The sequence below is a fragment of the Hypanus sabinus genome, chromosome 13 (genome assembly GCF_030144855.1).
Source record: "Hypanus sabinus isolate sHypSab1 chromosome 13, sHypSab1.hap1, whole genome shotgun sequence".
In the NCBI taxonomy this organism is placed as follows: domain Eukaryota; kingdom Metazoa; phylum Chordata; class Chondrichthyes; order Myliobatiformes; family Dasyatidae; genus Hypanus; species Hypanus sabinus.
Genome location: NC_082718.1, coordinates 59,592,759 through 59,611,470, shown reverse-complemented (window position 1 = coordinate 59,611,470; position 18,712 = coordinate 59,592,759). Strand labels below are relative to the sequence as shown.

Here is an 18,712-nt window from a genome sequence, read left to right as displayed (position 1 = left end):
CCCGACTGTATCATGGTAGCAGTCCATGCATCAATGGCCAGAGTTGGCTGCGGCACCAGTGGCTCTACTGCAGGAGGAGTCGGAGGAGATTGGGTATGAAACAAACTGTGTACAGATGTACCACGGAGAGCATTCTGACTGGTTGTGTCACTGCCTGGTATGGAGGCTTCATTGCACAGGATTGAAAGAGGCTTCAGAGGGTCGTAGGTTCAATCAGCTCCATCATGGGCACAATCCTCACCACCATCAGGGACATCTTCAAAAGACGATGTCTCAAGAAGGCAGCATCGACGATTAACATCTGAGACATGCCCTCTTCATATTACCACCATCAGAGACCCACACTCAACAGCTAGAAACAGCTCCTTTCCTTCTGCCATCAGATTTCTGAATGGTCCATGAATGCTATCTCACCATTCCTCATTTACAATATTTATTGATTTTCGTAACTTAAGATAATGTTTAGGTTGTGTGCTGTACTGTTGCCGAAATACAACAAGTTTCATGGCATATATCAGTGATAATAAACCTGACTCTGATTCCGATTCTCGTTGCCTGCAGTCTGCCCATCCTGTAATCTGTAATGAAAGAAGATATTCAGCCAATAGGTGTCCGGTGCATGGAGCTGCTCTCGGTTTCCTCTCTGGGTAGCCAAGCCATATGCAAGGCTTAAAGACTGGACTTGCCCATGTTCCCACAATTCTCCAGGCATGACGTACAGTATGTGCAGGTACAGGAGACTGCAGACACTGTAACCTGGAGCTACAAACAATTTGCTAGAGGAGCTCAGCAGGTTGAGTAAAGTATGTAGGAGGAAAGGAACTAATATAGGGTGCTTAACTCCAAATGTCAACAATTCCTTTCCTCCCACAGATGCTGCTTGACCCATTGAATTCCTCCTGCAGACTGTGGGTGACATTAGCTGTAAGCTGGGCACTGGATTCCACCCCTCAGACTTACAACCAGAACTGGTGTACGTGTATGTCCCTCGGAGAGCCTTCAGTTCAAAGTAAATTTATGATCAAAGTATGTATATGTCGCCATATGCTACACTGAAATTAATTTTCTTGAAGACATTCTTAATAATACAAAGAAATACAATAGAATCAATGAAAAACTGCACTCAAAGATTGATGAAAAGCAATGGCAATGTGCAGAAGAAGACAAATATACAAATACACACAAAAACTCAAGTAATAAATAAATAGATACTATTGAGAACATGAGTTGTAGAGTCCATAGTTTGTGGAATCAGCTCAATATTGAGATTTGTGATGTTATCCACGCTGGTTCAGGAGCCTGAAGGTTAAAGGGTAATAACCGTTCCTTAATCTGGTGGTGTAGGACCTAAGGCTGTTCCTCCTTCCCTGTGATAGTAATGAGAAGAGAGAATGGCCTGAATGGTGAAGGTCTTTGTTGCTGCTTTCCTGTGGTAGTGTCCCTTGTAGATGGGCTCAATGATGGGGAGAGCTTTTCCTGTGATGATCTGGGCTGTATTCATTACTTTATGTAGACTTTTCCATTCTTGGACTGCAGGTGTCTCGTATTCCACCTGCTGCCCACCCTCTCTCGGCACCCCATGGAGCTCCATTATCTGAGCAGGTGGCCATGAGGGTCAGACTGGGGAGCCTCCTCTATATTCTATGGACACAACTGCTGGATGGTGAAACTGAGAAGATCGGGGCAATAGCGAGGAGTGAGTGAAAATAATTGGGAGATGTTTAAATCATCTGTACCTTGTAAACCACCAGGGCCTGTGGGATGAGGGAGAATTGGAGTGAAGATGCGATCATCTGCCCAAACGATGTGGTGAGCCTGTAGGAAGTATGAGCACACTGTGAGTGGGTGTATGAGTCATGCCAATGACTGTGCAGGTTATTTAGATATTAGGTTGGACTGTTGATGCTGTCTGACCTAATGAACATTTGCAGCATGTCCTGTTTTTATTCTGGGTTTGTAGTATCAACAGAGATTTGCATTTTTGTTAGCTTTTGACAGCAGGGTGTGGTTAATGTATGAAACAGCCGGGGGGGGGGGGGGTGGAATAGATTTCTCAGAAATGCTTTCGCTATTGCTACCTTGTTATTTGTCTAATGCATTATTAATTTAATTTTTGTAAATTATTGCTGGATTACACCGTATAATTGTTACTTTCCTTGAAGTTTAACAATTTATGCCTGCTTGTATTTTATGTAACTAAAATACTGTAACTGTAATTAGTTAGTATGTTTCCTAGTGGTCACAGCATGTATATGCAATTGTTCTCTGTGCCCCTAGTGGTTACGGCTCTGTCTCCTTCTTGAGGCCCCTTGGTATTGCATTATTTGAATAGGGGCTATCTGATTAGTTAACTCTTAACTACAAATTTGAATAAATGTCTCTTATCTACAGTTTAAGAAGGGCTGAACACGTTCGTCTGCCATCTTTCTCTTTCCTTTCTTCTTTGTTCTTAGATTCCTGCTACTGTCCATTTCCAATTTTCCTTGTTCTATTAGCTCTTAATAAAACAATTGTGAAGCACCATGTTTTATGCCTCTTCCTTGACTTCTGAAAGAATCTTGGATCAAAAACATCAGAATTTGTCATTATAGTAATTTTTGTATCTGCTGCTGAAAAATCCACAAATTTCTCCACCTATGTCAGTGATAAAGAAACTGGGTCTGATTCTGAGTATAGAGTCATAGAGCACTACAGTGCTGAACCAGGCCCTTTGGCCCATCTAGTCCATGGAGAACTGTTATTCTGCCTAATCCCATCATGGAACATAGTCCTCCAATAATTCCATTTAATATTGGAGAAATGTATACAATATACATCTTGAATTTTTTATTCTTCACAGACATCCACAAACACAGGAGAGTGCCCCAAAGAATGTGTGATGGTAAAAATGTTAGAAACCCAAAGCCCCCCCACTCCACCGTCCCATGCACAAGCAGCAGCAAAGAATGACCATGACGACACCCTCATCTTCTACTCCGTGTCCCTAGGATTTAGAAAAATGGCTGGTCATGAGCCCCTGGGGGCTGGTCCCACCACTGCAAAAAACTGAAGACTGAGTAACTCCAGGTCAGCGTCTCCAACAGAAACCCATCTGCACTGAAAAGAAAAAAGAAACATCAGAAGTAGAAATTAAGCTGTTTTTGCAGATGAGCTGGAAGAAGTTGCTGTTAAACACCATCGTAGCCCTGCCCTCTCATCCACGTGCTTATCCAAATTTCTCTTAAATGTTAAAATAGAACCTGCATCCACCACTTTCACACAACCTATGGGTGAGGTCATTAAACTTCTTGTACTGTTTCTCGCCTCCTCTCCCTTTTCCGGGGAATGCAGTGTTCTTTCCTGATGCCAAACACTCCTACAGGGAATTTTGGAGTAACAGCTGGTGGGAGGGAGCCATCTCCTGTCTGTGGACGGGGCTATGGTTGCAACAGTGGCTGTAGCAATGAGCCGGTCCCTTTCAGAAAGTATACACGTGACTTCAGTCACCTCAGGTTACATGCAACTGGTGCACAGGGCTTCTGAAATTACCTCCCCTGCAGATACTCGCATGTGATGCAGACTAGAGTTTCACATATACCAGAAAGTATACAGTGAAATGTGTTCCCTGCGTTAACGACGAATACATGCTGAGGATGTTCTGGGTAAGGAACATGAGACAGCCATGACACTGCCATGTCACTGCAAATGTTACGGCACCAGGTGTCCGATTTAAACAAGCTGAATTTGGGAAGCTGGGTGGGGTACAGTACACTGTGAAAGGGTCAAGAATTGAGTGGGATGAAGTTTGGGAGCTGGAAGGCAGTGTGCTGGGTATAGCGCAGAAAGCTGGGAGGCACTATCTGTGTAGTAGATGGATGGACATCCCTGGCCTTCACCCGTACACTTTGATGTCGTGTCCAATCAAGAACCTATTAATCTCTGCCTTAATTACACCCAACAGCCTGGTCTCCACAGCTGTCTGTGGTAACAAATTCCACAAATTCACCACCCTCCTTCTAAAGAAATTTCACTGCATCTCTGTTTTAAATGAACACCTCTCTATCTTGAGGTCTTCTAGACCCTCTTGTCCTAGACTCCCCCACCATGGGAAATATCCTTTCTACATCTACTCTGTCTAGGCCTTTCAACATTAGAAAGCTTTCAATGAGATCTCCCCTCATCCTTCTAAACTCCAGTGAGTACAGACCCAGAGCCATCAAATATTCTTCATATGATCACCCTTTCGTTCCGGGAATCATCCTTGTGAACCATTTCCGGACCCTCTCCAATGCCAGCACATCTTTTCTAAGATGAGGAGCCCAGAACTGTTCCCAATACTCAAGGTGAGGCCTCATCAGTGCCTTATAAAGCCTCAGCATCGCATCCTTGCTCTTGTATTCTAGACCTCTTGATTTGAATGCTAACATGGCATTTGCCTTCCTCACCACCGACTCGACCCGCAAGTTAACCTTTAGGGTGTTCTGCACCAGGACTCCTGAGTCCCTTTGCATCTCAGAGTTTTGGATTTTCTCCCCATTCAGAAAATAGTCCACACATTTATTTCTATTACCAAAGTGCATGACCATGCATTTTCCAACATTGTATGTTATTTGCCACTTACTTGACCATTCTCCTAATCTGTCTAAGTCCTTCTGCATCCCACCTGTTTTCTCAACACTACCTGCCTCTCTACCAATCTTCAGATCATCTGCAAACTTGGCAACAAAGCCAACTGTTCCATCATCTAAATCATTTATATACAGCATAAAAGAAGTGGTCCCCACACCGACTTGTGTGGATTGCCACTGGTCACTGGCAGTCAACCAGAAAAGGGTCCTTTTATTCCCACTCATTGCCTCCTACCAATCAGCCAACCATGTTAATAATTTTCCTGTAATACCATGGGCTCTTAACTTGGTAAGCAGCCTCATGTGTGGCACCTCGTCAAAGGGATTAAGGGTTGGTACAACATTGTGGGCCAAAGGGCCTGTACTGTGCTGTACTACTCTATGTTCTATGAAAGTCCAAATATACAACATCTACTGCATCCTCTTTATCTAACCTGCTTGTAACCTCCTCAAAGAATTCCAACAGGTTCATCTGGCAGGATTTTCCCTTAAGGAAACCATGCTGACTTTGTCCTATCTTGTCCTGTGTCATCAAGTACTTCATCATCTCATCCTTAATAAGTGACTCCAATATCTCCCCAACCACTGAGGTCAGGCTAACTGGTCTATAATTTCCTTTCTGCTCCCTTCCTCCTTTCTTAACGAGTGGAGTGACATTTGCAATTTTCCAGTCCTCTGGCACCATGTCAGAGTCCAACTATTTTTGAAAGATCATTGCTAATGCCTCCACAATCTCTAACGCTACCTTTCAGAACTCTAGGGTGCAATTCGTCTGGTCCTGGTGACTTATGTACCTTTAGGCCTTTCAGCTTTTCCAGCACTTTCTCCCTTGTAACAGTAACTGCACCCACTTCTCTTCCTTCACACACAACATCTGGTACAACATCTAGTGTCTTCCACAGTGAACACTTATACAGTGTGTGATCATTATGTGTGTGTGTGTTTGAATGTTTTGAGTTAAAAAGGAAGAGATTTGAAAAGGATACTGTCTATGTGTGTGAAAACCATGGGCCATTGTCTTTTCTTCATATTCCAGGAAACCCTTTTCTTTCAAAAATCTCTGGCTTAAATATCATTGGCATTTAGAATGAGGCCTGGTTTTCAGACATTTCATGTGATGAAATGCTTCCTAATTTCATTCCAGTTATAACTCATCAATGCAAGAGGGGACTGACTGAAATAACTTGAAAGCATAGACTTGATGGATCGAATGTCCTTGTCTGTTGTCAGAAGAATGTCATATATATGGCATAAAGTATGAAAGTTTCTGCAACCTCTCATATTTTACTCTACAAAGCCATTTGCAGCACAGGAGTTAAAATGAAAGTGCTTTCGAACAGTTTGCAGGTCAAAAAACGCAGCCAGTTGCCAGTATATTTTAATTAAAACATCGGACAGCCAGGGACAACGTGCAGTTAAACCCGCGCGTTTGCCTCAGAACAGCATGCAGATGTCAGCGATCTCACGGCAGGCGGCAAATCCATCCCGCCGGCCCCTGTACTCCCGTTTACCCGGGGACGACCTGTATTCAAGTAGTGGTAGTACTGCTGTCTCCCCCATTCTATTCACAGCACGCCGCTGTGTCCGCAAATCGCGAACACACCCCAAGCAGAACACCTTAATTCTCGCGTCCGGACTGTTACTATTTACCGCGCCCTTCACTTTTGCACGGATGTGCACGTTACGCTGTTTGCGAGGAACACACAAACAAATCTGCTCCCCTCCTCACACACATTGTTCCCCAGATTAATTAAATATTCCCATTTCTCTCGCCCTGCTTTTGCTCTTCAGCTAGGACCTGGCTGTGAAGCATTCCTCACAGCCGAAAAGTAATACAGTACTTTAATCTGGCAGGGTTTTCCGAGTTCATGTTTACAGACTTTGCCAACGCTGGCACTGGAGGCGTGAGGAAGGTTTTAATTGCTCCTATCGCACGTGATGGTCCCACGTCGCGCATTATCACACCCACAGCGTGTCCGTGCACTGGCCTGTTAACAGCAAAGCCATTGCCTAGAACAGCTGCAGCTCAAATAATCATTCACTGTTAGTCCGGGCGGTGCTCTGAAATGACGGAGAAGATGACCTCCTGTTTACTTAACGCGTTTAAAATCTACGTGCCGCATCAGATCAGTTATTTTATTGACGAATGCGATATTGCAAAAAAACCTGTTTTTAGTTTTGTTTCTGGAAACTGTATTTTAGCCAGTGGCTGCATCAAGATTAAGAAATAGAATCTTTGTTGGTGCATCCTTAAAAAAAGCTGCGTTTTTAATTGTGTAAATCGGGCGTAGATGCGAAACACATTCTGGAATACCACCAACACATAGACATGGTGATCTTGCAAACGTGTCAGTGACAGTTCACACTGGACCTGCACGAGAAATACAGCAGTAACACCGCTTCACCCCCAGGATAAATTACCCGTGGCACTTTCAGTGTGTGCGCGCACAGACAGACACTGGTCTGAGGATGCCTAATTGCCTTGAAAACGCATGCGGCGAATAGATAAAAATAACACCTAGGTATTGGGCTGGTAGGTCGACCTTCCATCACGTTGACAGCCGTGTGTCCTGTTACTGAAAATGATAGAAGAGCAGAGGGCTGTCGCTCAGGAAACTGATAGCTGATCTCTCACCTTTGTCAACCCCGTTTTACGTCAGCAACTTCAATTGCATCCAAATTTATGTTTTTTAAAAAATATACGTGCGGTGGAAAAGCACACATACAGTGTACCTGTAAACGCAGCTATAACTTCCAGTGCACGAAATTAGCCAAGTCCAACGGACTTGGCGAGCAATAAACTTTCTGACTTGCCAGGTTGCCCGCTCTTCCCCAGGCTGATGGTAAAGATCATTAACTCGGCTGTGCTGAGGAACTGAAGGACTCACTACAGTAGGGCACTTAGGGCCGAACTACATAATCCATCACTTGGTGCTGTACATTGCCTCGAGGGAGGGGTTGATACACGAAGGTGGTGTCTGTGCTCCTGCCACCTCCCCTTCTCCCAGTCTCAGTGGGTGGCGTCGGGCGCCACGCGTGTGTTGGGAAGTGCTCGGGGTTTCTCGGCGCGCCTGCGCTCCGTTTGCGACATAAACTGCGTGCACGTCTGTCCGGGCAATGCAGACTAGGAAACAGGCCGGCTGACACGGAGAGAGGGAGAGTCCAGCCAACGGGACCCGAACCCAAAGCTGTGCATTCCAGATACTGTACATTAGGGGAATATATATTACGGCGAGGGTCTTATTCCGACTGCACTTTGCAATCTCCGCCCCCGTACTACCCCGAGGCACAGAATGCAGGACGGTATACCTCGCTTACCACCGTCCACCTGCTTAACAGAACGGAAGTTATTAGAAAATGCAGACTTTATTGGGTGAGTTTTTGTGCATTAAAATCCCCCCCCCGGTGTACATTAACCCTTTGTGGTCCTATCTCAACTTTACTATTTTTCAATTAATAGTGTTGAATACCATTCGATGCTCACATGCAAATCAAAACGGGGGGTGAAGCGAGAAGAGAGCAAGGTAAGGCAAGCAGTTTTCATCAAGTGTTGAGACAAGTGCTATTATTCCGAGTTTTTAGTAATACTGCACGTTGGAGTGTGTTTTATTCAGCACACCTTTGAATGTGGCGCAACGTAACACCTGCAATCCTTCTAATTGTCATTTCTGCTGTTTCCTGACTTCACGAATTGTTAGGAAACCTACAAATTACCGCATAGACTGATTGAAAAGAAAAGACGTGATAGGATTAACGAATGCATTTCGCAGCTCAAGGATCTTCTTCCCGAACATCTGAAACTGACGGTAAGCTATCTGCTCTGTAATTATTTCGTTCTCGAAAAGTGGCGTCGAATTAACATTCATACAGACTGATTCCACCCCCCCCCGCTTATTTATAGAATTCAAAGTTTGACCTGTGCCAGTGAAACATAATTAAAATCACGTGCGCTTTTAATAAATCTTTGGGCTACACTGAAACACGTTTAAAATTGTTTTAATGACCGTCCGTTAAGACAAGCAAATCCTCTTAATTTAGTGTTGCATTTTTGAACTATGTTGGGGCTTTGATTGTATTTGCATTTGATAGAGTAATTTGCAAAATTAAAATGTATTCCTTTCTGTCCTGCCCCCAACTCGAGACACTGGGTCATCTGGAGAAAGCTGTAGTTTTAGAGTTAACGCTGAAACACTTAAAGGCTTTAACGACTTTGACGGAGCAGCAACACCACAGGATAATTGCTTTGCAGAATGGTAAGTTTTATTAAAATCTTTCAGGAGGGGAGCTGAGCAATGTTGTACAGTCTGTGTGTCTTTGAGATGGTGGTAGCTGCCTCCTTTGTGTTACTGCAGCAGTCACCTGGGCAAACTGCTCCCACAGCACTGTAGGGTCCAGATCATGGTAATGTGTGACTTTGTGCATGGTAATGTGACATTTAAACATTTATGAAACTCCTTTTACAATTCTAAGCCTCTTTTCTTGGTTCTCAAGGGCAACTGAGTTTCTTTAAAGTTCCAATTTTGAGTTGAAGGTGGGGGGCAAACCAGCAGATAGTGCCCAAGAAGTTTCAGCAAATTGTAATGCGGCAATGTGCAGTAATATGGAATTCATGCCACAGACAATTGTACAGGCCAGCTCACTGGGCATATTAAAGTGCAGACTGATAAGTTCTTCATTAGTACGGTTTACAGGGGTAAGGCAGGAGAATAGGTTTGAGAACGATAATAAGTTAGCCATGGTGGAATGCCAGAGCAGATTCAATGGGCTGAACGACACAATTCTACTCCTGCGTCTTGAGCCTAAATCAGGGGTTCCCAACAATTTTTATGCCATGGAACCCTGCCATTAACTGTGTGGTTCATGGCCCCAGGATGGGAGCCCTGGTCTAAATCAATGTTTTTCTTAAGTTTTGTCATAATTGTTGCCCTTTGAGGAAGAACTCACCCATTCTTCCATTCAGACACAGATTAATCAATAACAGCCCACATGGATTTGTTGAGGAAGTGTTCTATTATGGGCCATCTGAATTTCAACAAGGGCTTTGACAAGGTCTCACATTTCTGTAAAAACCCCTGGACTGCAGAGGAGTGTGACACATTGGTTTACCGTTAGCCTGGTGTCAGAAGGTGGAAAATTGTTTGTTGAAGTGTTTGTGACAGAAAGACTGTTTGAGACCATAAGACATAAGAAATGAATTAGGCTATTCAGCCCATCGAGTTGCTTTAACCTTCCATTATGTCTGATTTTTATTACCTCTTCCAACCCTGTTCTCTTGCCTTCTCCCTGTAACCTTTGCCCTTATTAATCTAGAACCTACCATGTGGAGGTTGATGTATACCCAGTGACTTGGCCACCAATGGCGCCTGTGGCAATTAATTCCACAGATTCACTAGAAATTTCTCTTCATTGCTTTTCAGAAGAGACATCCTTTTGGCCTGAGGCTGTGCCCTCTAGTCCTAGGTTCCACCCACTACTGGAAACATCTTCTCTGTCCAGGAAACAACCTCTGCATGTTGTTCGCAGTGCCGTTCTGTGGGCAATGCTATAGATTCTTTCTTGTGTGATTATAATCTGTATAACTTCTTAGAACAGAGATGAAAAGGAATATCTTTAGCCAGAGGCTGGTGAATCTGTGGAATTCACTGCCACAGATGGCTGTGGAGGTCAAACCATTGGGAATACTTAAAGTGGAGTTCGATAGGTTCTTGATTAGCAAAGGTGTCATGGGCTGTGGCGAGAAGGCAGGAGAATGGAGTTGAGAGGGATGTTAACTAATGAAACAGTAGAGCAGACCAGATGGGCTGAATGGTCTAATTCTGCTTCTACGTCTGATGGACTTAAATATCAATAAGACTTGCATGTAATTACCGGGCCATGCTTCAGTCTGCAGATTGCACAACATTAGCAGGGCAGCTAATAGTGAGGAAGGAAGCTGTTAAAAGAAAATACAAATTAATTAGTTAATACAAATTAATTAGTTAATCGGCAATTGGAATTCACTCTGGAGAGGAGTAAGAATTCATCTGGGGAAAACGGAACAGGTCTGGAATAAATATGGTGAAGAGGCTTGTGGGTGTGCTGACAGAAGGCAGTAGGACGGGTAGACGATGGGGTGACGGCGGCTCCTCTCTCTTATCCCCAGGATGCAGAGGAAAACGACACATTGGATTATCACTGACCTGGTGTGGAATGTCTCCCTTCACTAGTCAGACCTTGTGGTGAACTACATATACCTGTCTGGACACGCCCCCTGCTGACTGCTCCTGTGGCTCCTCCCACAGACCCCTGTATAAAGGCGATTGAGGCCTGAGCCCGGCCTCTCAGTCTCCAGGATGTAGTATGGTGGTCACTCACTGCTTGTTCCTTCTTCCAGTCAATAAAAGCCGATATCTGGCCTTTATGTCTCAGAGTGAGTTATTGATGGTGCATCAGAGCTTGAAGCAGTGCAGTAGGGCAGTTGTGCAAGAACCTAAACTAGCAGCTGGCCTACAGCTAGTGTTTGCCTATGGTTTTGGTCACCGCATTACAGGAAGGGTCTGAAGTGGAGAGGGTACGGGGAGATTTCGGAGGAAGTTGGCAGTAAAGAACGATCGAGCTATGAGGAAAAGGTGGAGGTTGCTCTCTCTGGGACAGAGGCAGCTGATGAAATATTTTAATTGAGATGGTCATAGTTGCTACAGCATTGAAACAGGCCCTTCTGCCCATCTAGTCTGCTGAACTATTATTCCCTTTAGTCTCCATCAACCTGTACCTGAACCACAGACCTCCGTTCCACTCCCATCCATGAACTTATTGAAACTTAAATGCTGAAATCAAACCCACACTTCCTCCAGCAGCTCATTCCACACTCCTACTAAGTTGCCTAAAATTGTACAGGGCCTGGACTGACATTACCCTCTCTAGCGAGGGCAGCACTGTGGGGGAAGGACAAGAACTCGCTTTCTGGGGGGGGGGGGGGTACTGGTAAAACACGGGTTTTTATCGGATCGTGGTGTGCACCTGTCTGTGGTATGTAATTATAAAGCTGCAGAGCAGGAGCTGGTTCCAGTTCAGGTGTATTATCATGGGCATACATGCCTAGGGTATAAATGTCATGAAAATTAGCATTTTGCAGCACAGTGAATAAACTTGCATAAGCTTAAAATAACAAATTGTATATGCATGGCAAAGTAAACATTTAAGTCATTAGGTAGTGGGGTTTCGCAGGCAAGCTTGTGTTTACTGTCAGATCTGGCCCTTTGAGTGAAAGAGCTCTTAAAATGGCTTGTGTGGGCTTGGCTTCTGCAAAGGTGGATTGCTGCACAGAGATCAAGGTGCACCTTGATTGAGTGTATTTGTTTTGGAAGATGGAATTCTACAAGAGGACTGGAATATAAAAACAAGGATGTATTGCTGGCTTTATAAGTCATTGGACAGGCTGCACTAGGAGTATTGTCAGCAGTTTTGGTCTACTTCTGTAAGAAATGATGTACTGGCCTTGAGGTGGTCTAGAGGAGGTTCACACAAATGATCCTAGTCATGAAAGGGTTAAAACATGAGCATTAGACTCTGGGCCTGTACTCGCTGGAATTCAGAAGAATGGGGGGGGAGATCTCATAGAAATCCCTTGAACATTGAAAGGCCTAGATGGATTTCTTTAGCCAAGGGGTGGTGAATCTGTGGAATTCATTGCCATAGACTGCTATGGAGACCATGTCATTGGGTGTATTTAAAGCGGGAAGCTGATAAGTTCTTAATTAGTAAGGGTGTCAAAGGTTATGGGGAGAAGGTAGGAGAATGGGGTAATTCTGCTGCTGTTTATGGTCCGCACACTTACCATTCTGTGGGGGGGGGTGAGCCTTCCTTTAACATCACTGCTCCATAATTTTCTGCAATCACTTTAAAATTATGCCTCCTAGTCTTGACCATTTCGGTCCTAGGAAAGAGTCTCAGGCTATCCACCTGATCTTTGATGCTATCATTTTCATTTTTAATCTTTTTATTCTCTATCAAGTCACCTCTTGTATTTCTTCGCTCCAGCGAGCAAAACTCCAGTTTACTCAAGCATCCTATCGTCTGACATGCTCTAATCCAGGCAGCATCCTATCGTCGTCTGACATGCTCTCTAATCCAGGCAGCATCCTATCGTCGTCTGACATCCTCTCTAATCCAGGCAGCATCCTATCGTCGTCTTACATGCTCTCTAATCCAGGCAGCATCCTATCGTCGTCTGACATGCTCTCTAATCCAGGCAGCATCCTATCGTCGTCTTACATGCTCTCTAATCCAGGCAGCATCCTGTCGTCGTCTGACATCCTCTAATCCAGGCAGCATCCTATCGTCGTCTGACATCCTCTCTAATCCAGGCAGCATCCTATCGTCGTCTGACATCCTCTCTAATCCAGGCAGCATCCTATCGTCGTCTGACATCCTCTAATCCAGGCAGCATCCTGTCGTCGTCTGACATGCTCTCTAATTCAGGCAGCATCCTATCGTCGTCTGACATGCTCTCTAATCCAGGCAGCATCCTATCGTCGTCTGACATCCTCTAATCCAGGCAGCATCCTATCGTCGTCTGACATCCTCTAATCCAGGCAGCATCCTGTCGTCGTCTGACATGCTCTCTAATCCAGGCAGCATCCTGTCGTCGTCTGACATGCTCTCTAATCCAGGCAGCATCCTATCGTCGTCTGACATGCTCTCTAATCCAGGCAGCATCCTGTCGTCGTCTGACATCCTCTCTAATCCAGGCAGCATCCTGTCGTCGTCTGACATGCTCTCTAATCCAGGCAGCATCCTATCGTCGTCTGACATCCTCTAATCCAGGCAGCATCCTGTCGTCGTCTGACATGCTCTCTAACCCAGGCAGCATCCTATCGTCGTCTGACATGCTCTCTAATCCAGGCAGCATCCTGTCGTCGTCTGACATGCTCTCTAATCCAGGCAGCATCCTATCGTCGTCTGACATGCTCTAATCCAGGCAGCATCCTGTCGTCGTCTGACATGCTCTCTAATCCAGGCAGCATCCTATCGTCGTCTGACATCCTCTAATCCAGGCAGCATCCTATCGTCGTCTGACATGCTCTCTAATCCAGGCAGCATCCTATCGTCGTCTGACATCCTCTAATCCAGGCAGCATCCTATCGTCGTCTGACATGCTCTCTAATCCAGGCAGCATCCTGTCGTCGTCTGACATGCTCTCTAATCCAGGCAGCATCCTGGAAAATCTCCTCTCCATCCTCTCTGAAGCTTTCACATAGTTCCGGTGATGCAGTGACCAGAACTGAGCAGGTCATTCAGAGTGTGGTCTAACCAAACTTTTATAGAGCTGCAACATTACCTCCTGTTTCTCCAACTCAGTTCCCCAACCAATGAAGGCCAACATTACCACATGCGGCCTTTTTCCACCCTATCAACTCGCGTGGCAGTGTTGAGGGATCTGTGAATATTCTTCCACACGATGAAGAATCCTGCCATTAACCCTGTAAGCTTGTAACATTTTAGGACTCCAGTTTCTGTGTATGCTGAAGAGTTCACTGGAATTTATGGTAAAGTTCAATCACCTCCTCCTAATTGTGTAGTGAACCACAAGCTCTCTCTGTTCCTGCACTCTGCCAAGAGTCCGCCATTAACACTGCTTTGTTTTTTTGTTTTGAAGGGGACGCCACGCTGAAGGTACCCAAGAGGTCGGACCTGGATGCGTTCTACTCCGGGTTCCAAACCTGCGCCCAGGAAGTTTTGCAGCATCTGTCTGGCTGTGAGGGCCGGTCGTCCCGGGAGCAGCTCCTCAGCCACCTGCACCGAGCAGCCATGCAGCCCCCGCCCAGTGGAGGGGAGCGGTCTGTTGGTGACAGAGCGAGGGAGAACTGTGTGCCGGTGATTCAGAGGGCAGCGGCGTGCCAGCAACGCAGCAGTGACACGGATACTGACAGCGGCTATGGCGGAGAAGGCGAGCAGGGGCTTGGCCCGCCAGTTGGGACTGGCCACGGCAGCCTCGCTGTCCAGATTAAATCGGAGCCTGTGGACCCCCCGGCAAAGAGGCTGAAAGTGACTGGCCCTGAGTTCGGCTGTGACCTTGGTCTTTGCCCAGTGGGGGTTGGCGGGATAGGCCAGCAGCCCCCGTTCTGCCTGCCTCTGTGTTTCATCACCCCATCTGCAGCTGTTCCCTACTTGACCCTCCTGGACAAGGGCAGCTTGGAGAAGTGTTGGTGCCCAGCCCCCTTCCCACTCTTGTGTCCCGGCATTCCGGCGCTGGTCCCTGAGACTCAGCTGGGCCGGTTTCTGTCCCTGGAGCCAGCTGCCACAGTGGGGCTCTGCCCAGCCGGGTCCCAGGCAGGACTGCCGATCGGAATGGAGAGGGATTTGAGTAGATCCCCAGAGCTGCTCCAGTCACCAGCCGGTACGTCCTAAAGGTGGTCACACAGACCCTCTTCCTTGCCCCACGTCTTCTCTTTCTTCCTTCCCCTGCCCCCCCACACACTCAAAATGTAGTGCTGGGCAGCATGGGCCCTGTCCTCTGAATTGTTTCCGGAGCTGGAGAGAAGTCTTGGGCTCTAAAATTACTCGCCCTGAAACATGAGTTTTGAAACTAAATCAATATTCTGATCTCCAAATGTCTTCCAGAGATCCATCTTCTAAAAGTTCGGAACTTCTCAGGACTGGAATTGGTGTATTTGGAGTGCTACAGCGCAGACCAGGCCCTCTGGCCCACAATGTTGTGCGGACTTTTTAACCTACTCCCAAGTCAATCTAACCCACCCACCCTTCCTCCACAGCCCTCCATTTTCTGTCATCATGTGCCTGTCTAAGAGTTTCTCAAATGTATCTGCCTCTGCCACCACACTCGGCTGCATGTTTTACCACTGTCAAAAAAACCTTTATCTCTGACATTCTCCCAATTATTTTCTTCAGTCACCTTAAAATAATGCCTTCTGGCATTAGTCATTTCCACAACTGGGGTAAAAAGTCTCTGGCTATCCACTCGATCTATGCCCCTTATATATACCTCTATCAAGTTGCCTTTCATCTTCCATTGCTCCAAAGAGAAAAGCCCTACCTCACTCACCATTTTCTCATAAGACATGCTCTCTAATCCTGTTAATTCTTCTCTGCACCCTCTCTGAAGCTTCCACGTCCTTCCTATAATGAGGTGACCAGACCTGAACACGATATTCCATGAGTGGTCAAACCAGGGTTATGTAGAGCAGGAATGTTGCCTCTCAACTCTTGAATTCCTCTGACTAATGAAAGCCAACACACCAAATGCCTTCTTAACCACCCCGACCACTTTGAGGGATCTGTGGACGTGGACCAGGAACCCACTGTTCCTTCACACCATGATAGAATCCTGCTCTTCACTCTGTATGCTCATAATGCTTTAGAACTCCAGACCCTAATGCTGAAGCGTTCACTATCATTCATTGTGGAGTTCAACCACCTCCCTCTGATATTTATGTTGACCAGACGCAGGTCCTGGAAAAATGCCCACTTTTGTTCACCCTTTCTTCCCCGTGTCTCCCCCCCCCCCCCCCCCCGGAATTTCATGAAGTAATTAAACAGAGTGAGTATTGAATGGGTGACAGCTTCAAAGAAATAGTTAAAGCTGCCCTAAATAAAAGGTTTGCATTGACAATAGAAGCAAGCTGTAAATCCCCGTCCCAGTCAGTCAAATGTGAATTTAAGAATAATAAATATCTTGCCCTCCGAGTCTCAACAGAAGAGTTATCGTAGTTATAGAGTCTGTGCTGAGATACTACTCTGCCTAGAGCCATTGACCTGTACCATAGTCCTCCATACCCCTGCCATCCATGCAGTTATCCAAATTTCTCTTAAAAGTTGAAATCAAACGCACATCCACCACTTTGGTGATCGTGGAATGCTTCTGAATTATGTGATAACTCTTGTGATTCTGGGCTGAATTGCTTTTCCTCCGTCTCCACTCCCGCCTTCCACAGCCTCACCATCCCTGAACCCTGTCCCCAAGCCCTGCCAGACAATTGAAGTCATGCAGTTGTCACCAAACTGAGGAGACGGCAGCCTCGGTGAAGCCTATTTTTAGTTGTTGCCAAGGCAGCAGGGTTGGTGATGCTGTGAAGTGTTATGTAACAGCTGAGGCTCGCCCTTTCTTGAGCGCGAGCCAGAACTTGTATTCATCCTGGTTACATTACTGCTGCTAAATGCCTGATGTGCTGAGTTCTAAAATATAGTGGAAATGTACATATCTGAAGTGGCTCTTGTGAATTGTAAATAGTTGGGGAACAATCATGGATCTTGTCTGAAGCTATTTTTGTAGGGGAATTACACGTGATAACCACTGAATATTTTGTCTTGAACAAAACAAATTTATGAAGAATTGTTGAATAATGTTTGCACTTTTTGTTGATGCTTATGCAGTCTTAAATTATTAAAATAAATACTGTCAGCATTTAAAACCATTAGTTATAAGTATAGCTTTTGGATATTCATTGTAAAGAAAAACTATAGAAGTTTTTTAACAAGCAAACAAACATGGAGTACATTTAAAATTAATATCCCAGTGTAAAAGCAAAAGCTGTTTTTTATATTATACTTATGACATGCAATAGAAAAACTAAAGTGGGATAATCGGATTACTCCGTTGTGTTGGCTGTTGAACTGCACCCCTTGTGTAAACTCGGTTGTGACACAATTACTGTCTCTGGGCCAATATAAACACGTGTCAGTAATTGTAGTGAGAAGTCCAATCAGTTCATGCTGAACTCGCCAGATGTTCGAATAGTGATGGCTGTGCCACAGGTTGCACATTGAAGATGGTTCAAATGACGCACTTTGGAATTAACCCGCAGTGAGTTTTAAAAAATCTTAATCTGCAGGAATGTCAGTTTTTTTTCTGTATTTGTATTGGCTTGCTCTGAACTTTAAAAAGAAATCCTACTTGGAGTCATAGAGTACTACAGCAAGGAAGCAGGCTAAACTGTTACTTCGCTGAGTCCCATTGGCCTGTGTGTGGGCCATAGCCCTCCGTACCCTTCCCATCCATGTACTTTAACTTCTGAATGCCAGAATCAAATTCGCTTCCACTGGCAACTCTCACCCCCTGCTGAGTGGACTTTTTTTTTCTACCCCCCCCCCCCCCCCCAACCTTCACATTAAGTAGTTTACTTTTCATCCCTGACCTATGACCTCTAGTACTAGTCTCGCCCAACCTCCATGGAAAAAGCCTGTTTGCATTTACCCTACCTGTACCACTCAAATTTTGTATGCCTCTCAAATCTCCCCTCATCTGCCTAAGCTGCAGGCGTGGAACCTGTTCACCTTTCCCTATAACTCAGATCCTCCAATCCTGGCAACATCTTTGTAAATTTCCTCTGCTATTTCAATCTTATCGGTATCTTTCCTGTAGAAAGGATGCAAAAGCTTCTCATTCCTTTAGGAGCATTGAACTGGGCTTGAAATGTTGGGAAGCCAAGTTCTTGTTCAAGTGGTCATCTCACTGCAGGAAGGATGTGGAAGCCGTAGAAAGGGTGCAGAGAAGATTTACAGGGATGTTGCCTGAATTGGGGAGCATGCCTTATGAGAACGGGTTGAGTGAAGTCGGCCTTTTCTCCTTGGAGTGTCGGAGGATGAGAGGTGACCTGACAGGTGTACAAGATGATGAGAGGCAATGATCGTGTGGATAGTTAGAGGCTTTTTCCCAGGGCTGAAACGACTAGCACGAGAGGGCACAGTTTTAAGGTGCTTGGAAGTAGGTACAGAGGAGATGTCAGGGGTAAGTTTCTAGTGCAGAGAGAGGTGAGTGCGTGGAATGGGCTGCCGGCGCCAGTGGTGGAGGCAGATACGATAGGGTCTTTTAAGAGACTCCTGGATAGGTACATAGAGCTTAAAAAAATAGAGGGCTATGGGTATGCTTAGTAATTTCTAAGGTAGGGACATGTTCAGCATAGCTTTGTGGGCCGAAGGGCCTGTATTGTGCTGTAGGTATTCTGTGTCTATAACATCAGCCGAGTTAACGAAAGTGGGAGAGGGAGTAATGGCTCTATCATTCTATATCAGCGAAGTCTGCAGCTTCCCTCAAGATCCATGTATTCCTATCGTGCCAAACATTTAATGAACTCCAAATCTGGTCAAATCATCTGCTGCCCTTTTGG

At 45.5% G+C, this 18,712-nt stretch overlaps 1 protein-coding gene across 1 annotated transcript; it reads left to right on the top strand.

The window, feature by feature from the left end:
• Positions 1–7,708: 7,708 nt before the first annotated feature.
• Positions 7,709–17,210, top strand: bhlhe41 (basic helix-loop-helix family, member e41). Its single transcript, XM_059987720.1, has 5 exons — positions 7,709–7,980; positions 8,068–8,131; positions 8,306–8,413; positions 8,749–8,860; positions 14,245–17,210. Exons 1-5 carry the CDS (start codon positions 7,901–7,903, stop codon positions 14,994–14,996), a joined length of 1,116 nt encoding a protein of 371 aa, XP_059843703.1. The 5' UTR covers positions 7,709–7,900; the 3' UTR covers positions 14,997–17,210.
• The last annotated feature ends 1,502 nt before the right edge of the window (positions 17,211–18,712 follow it).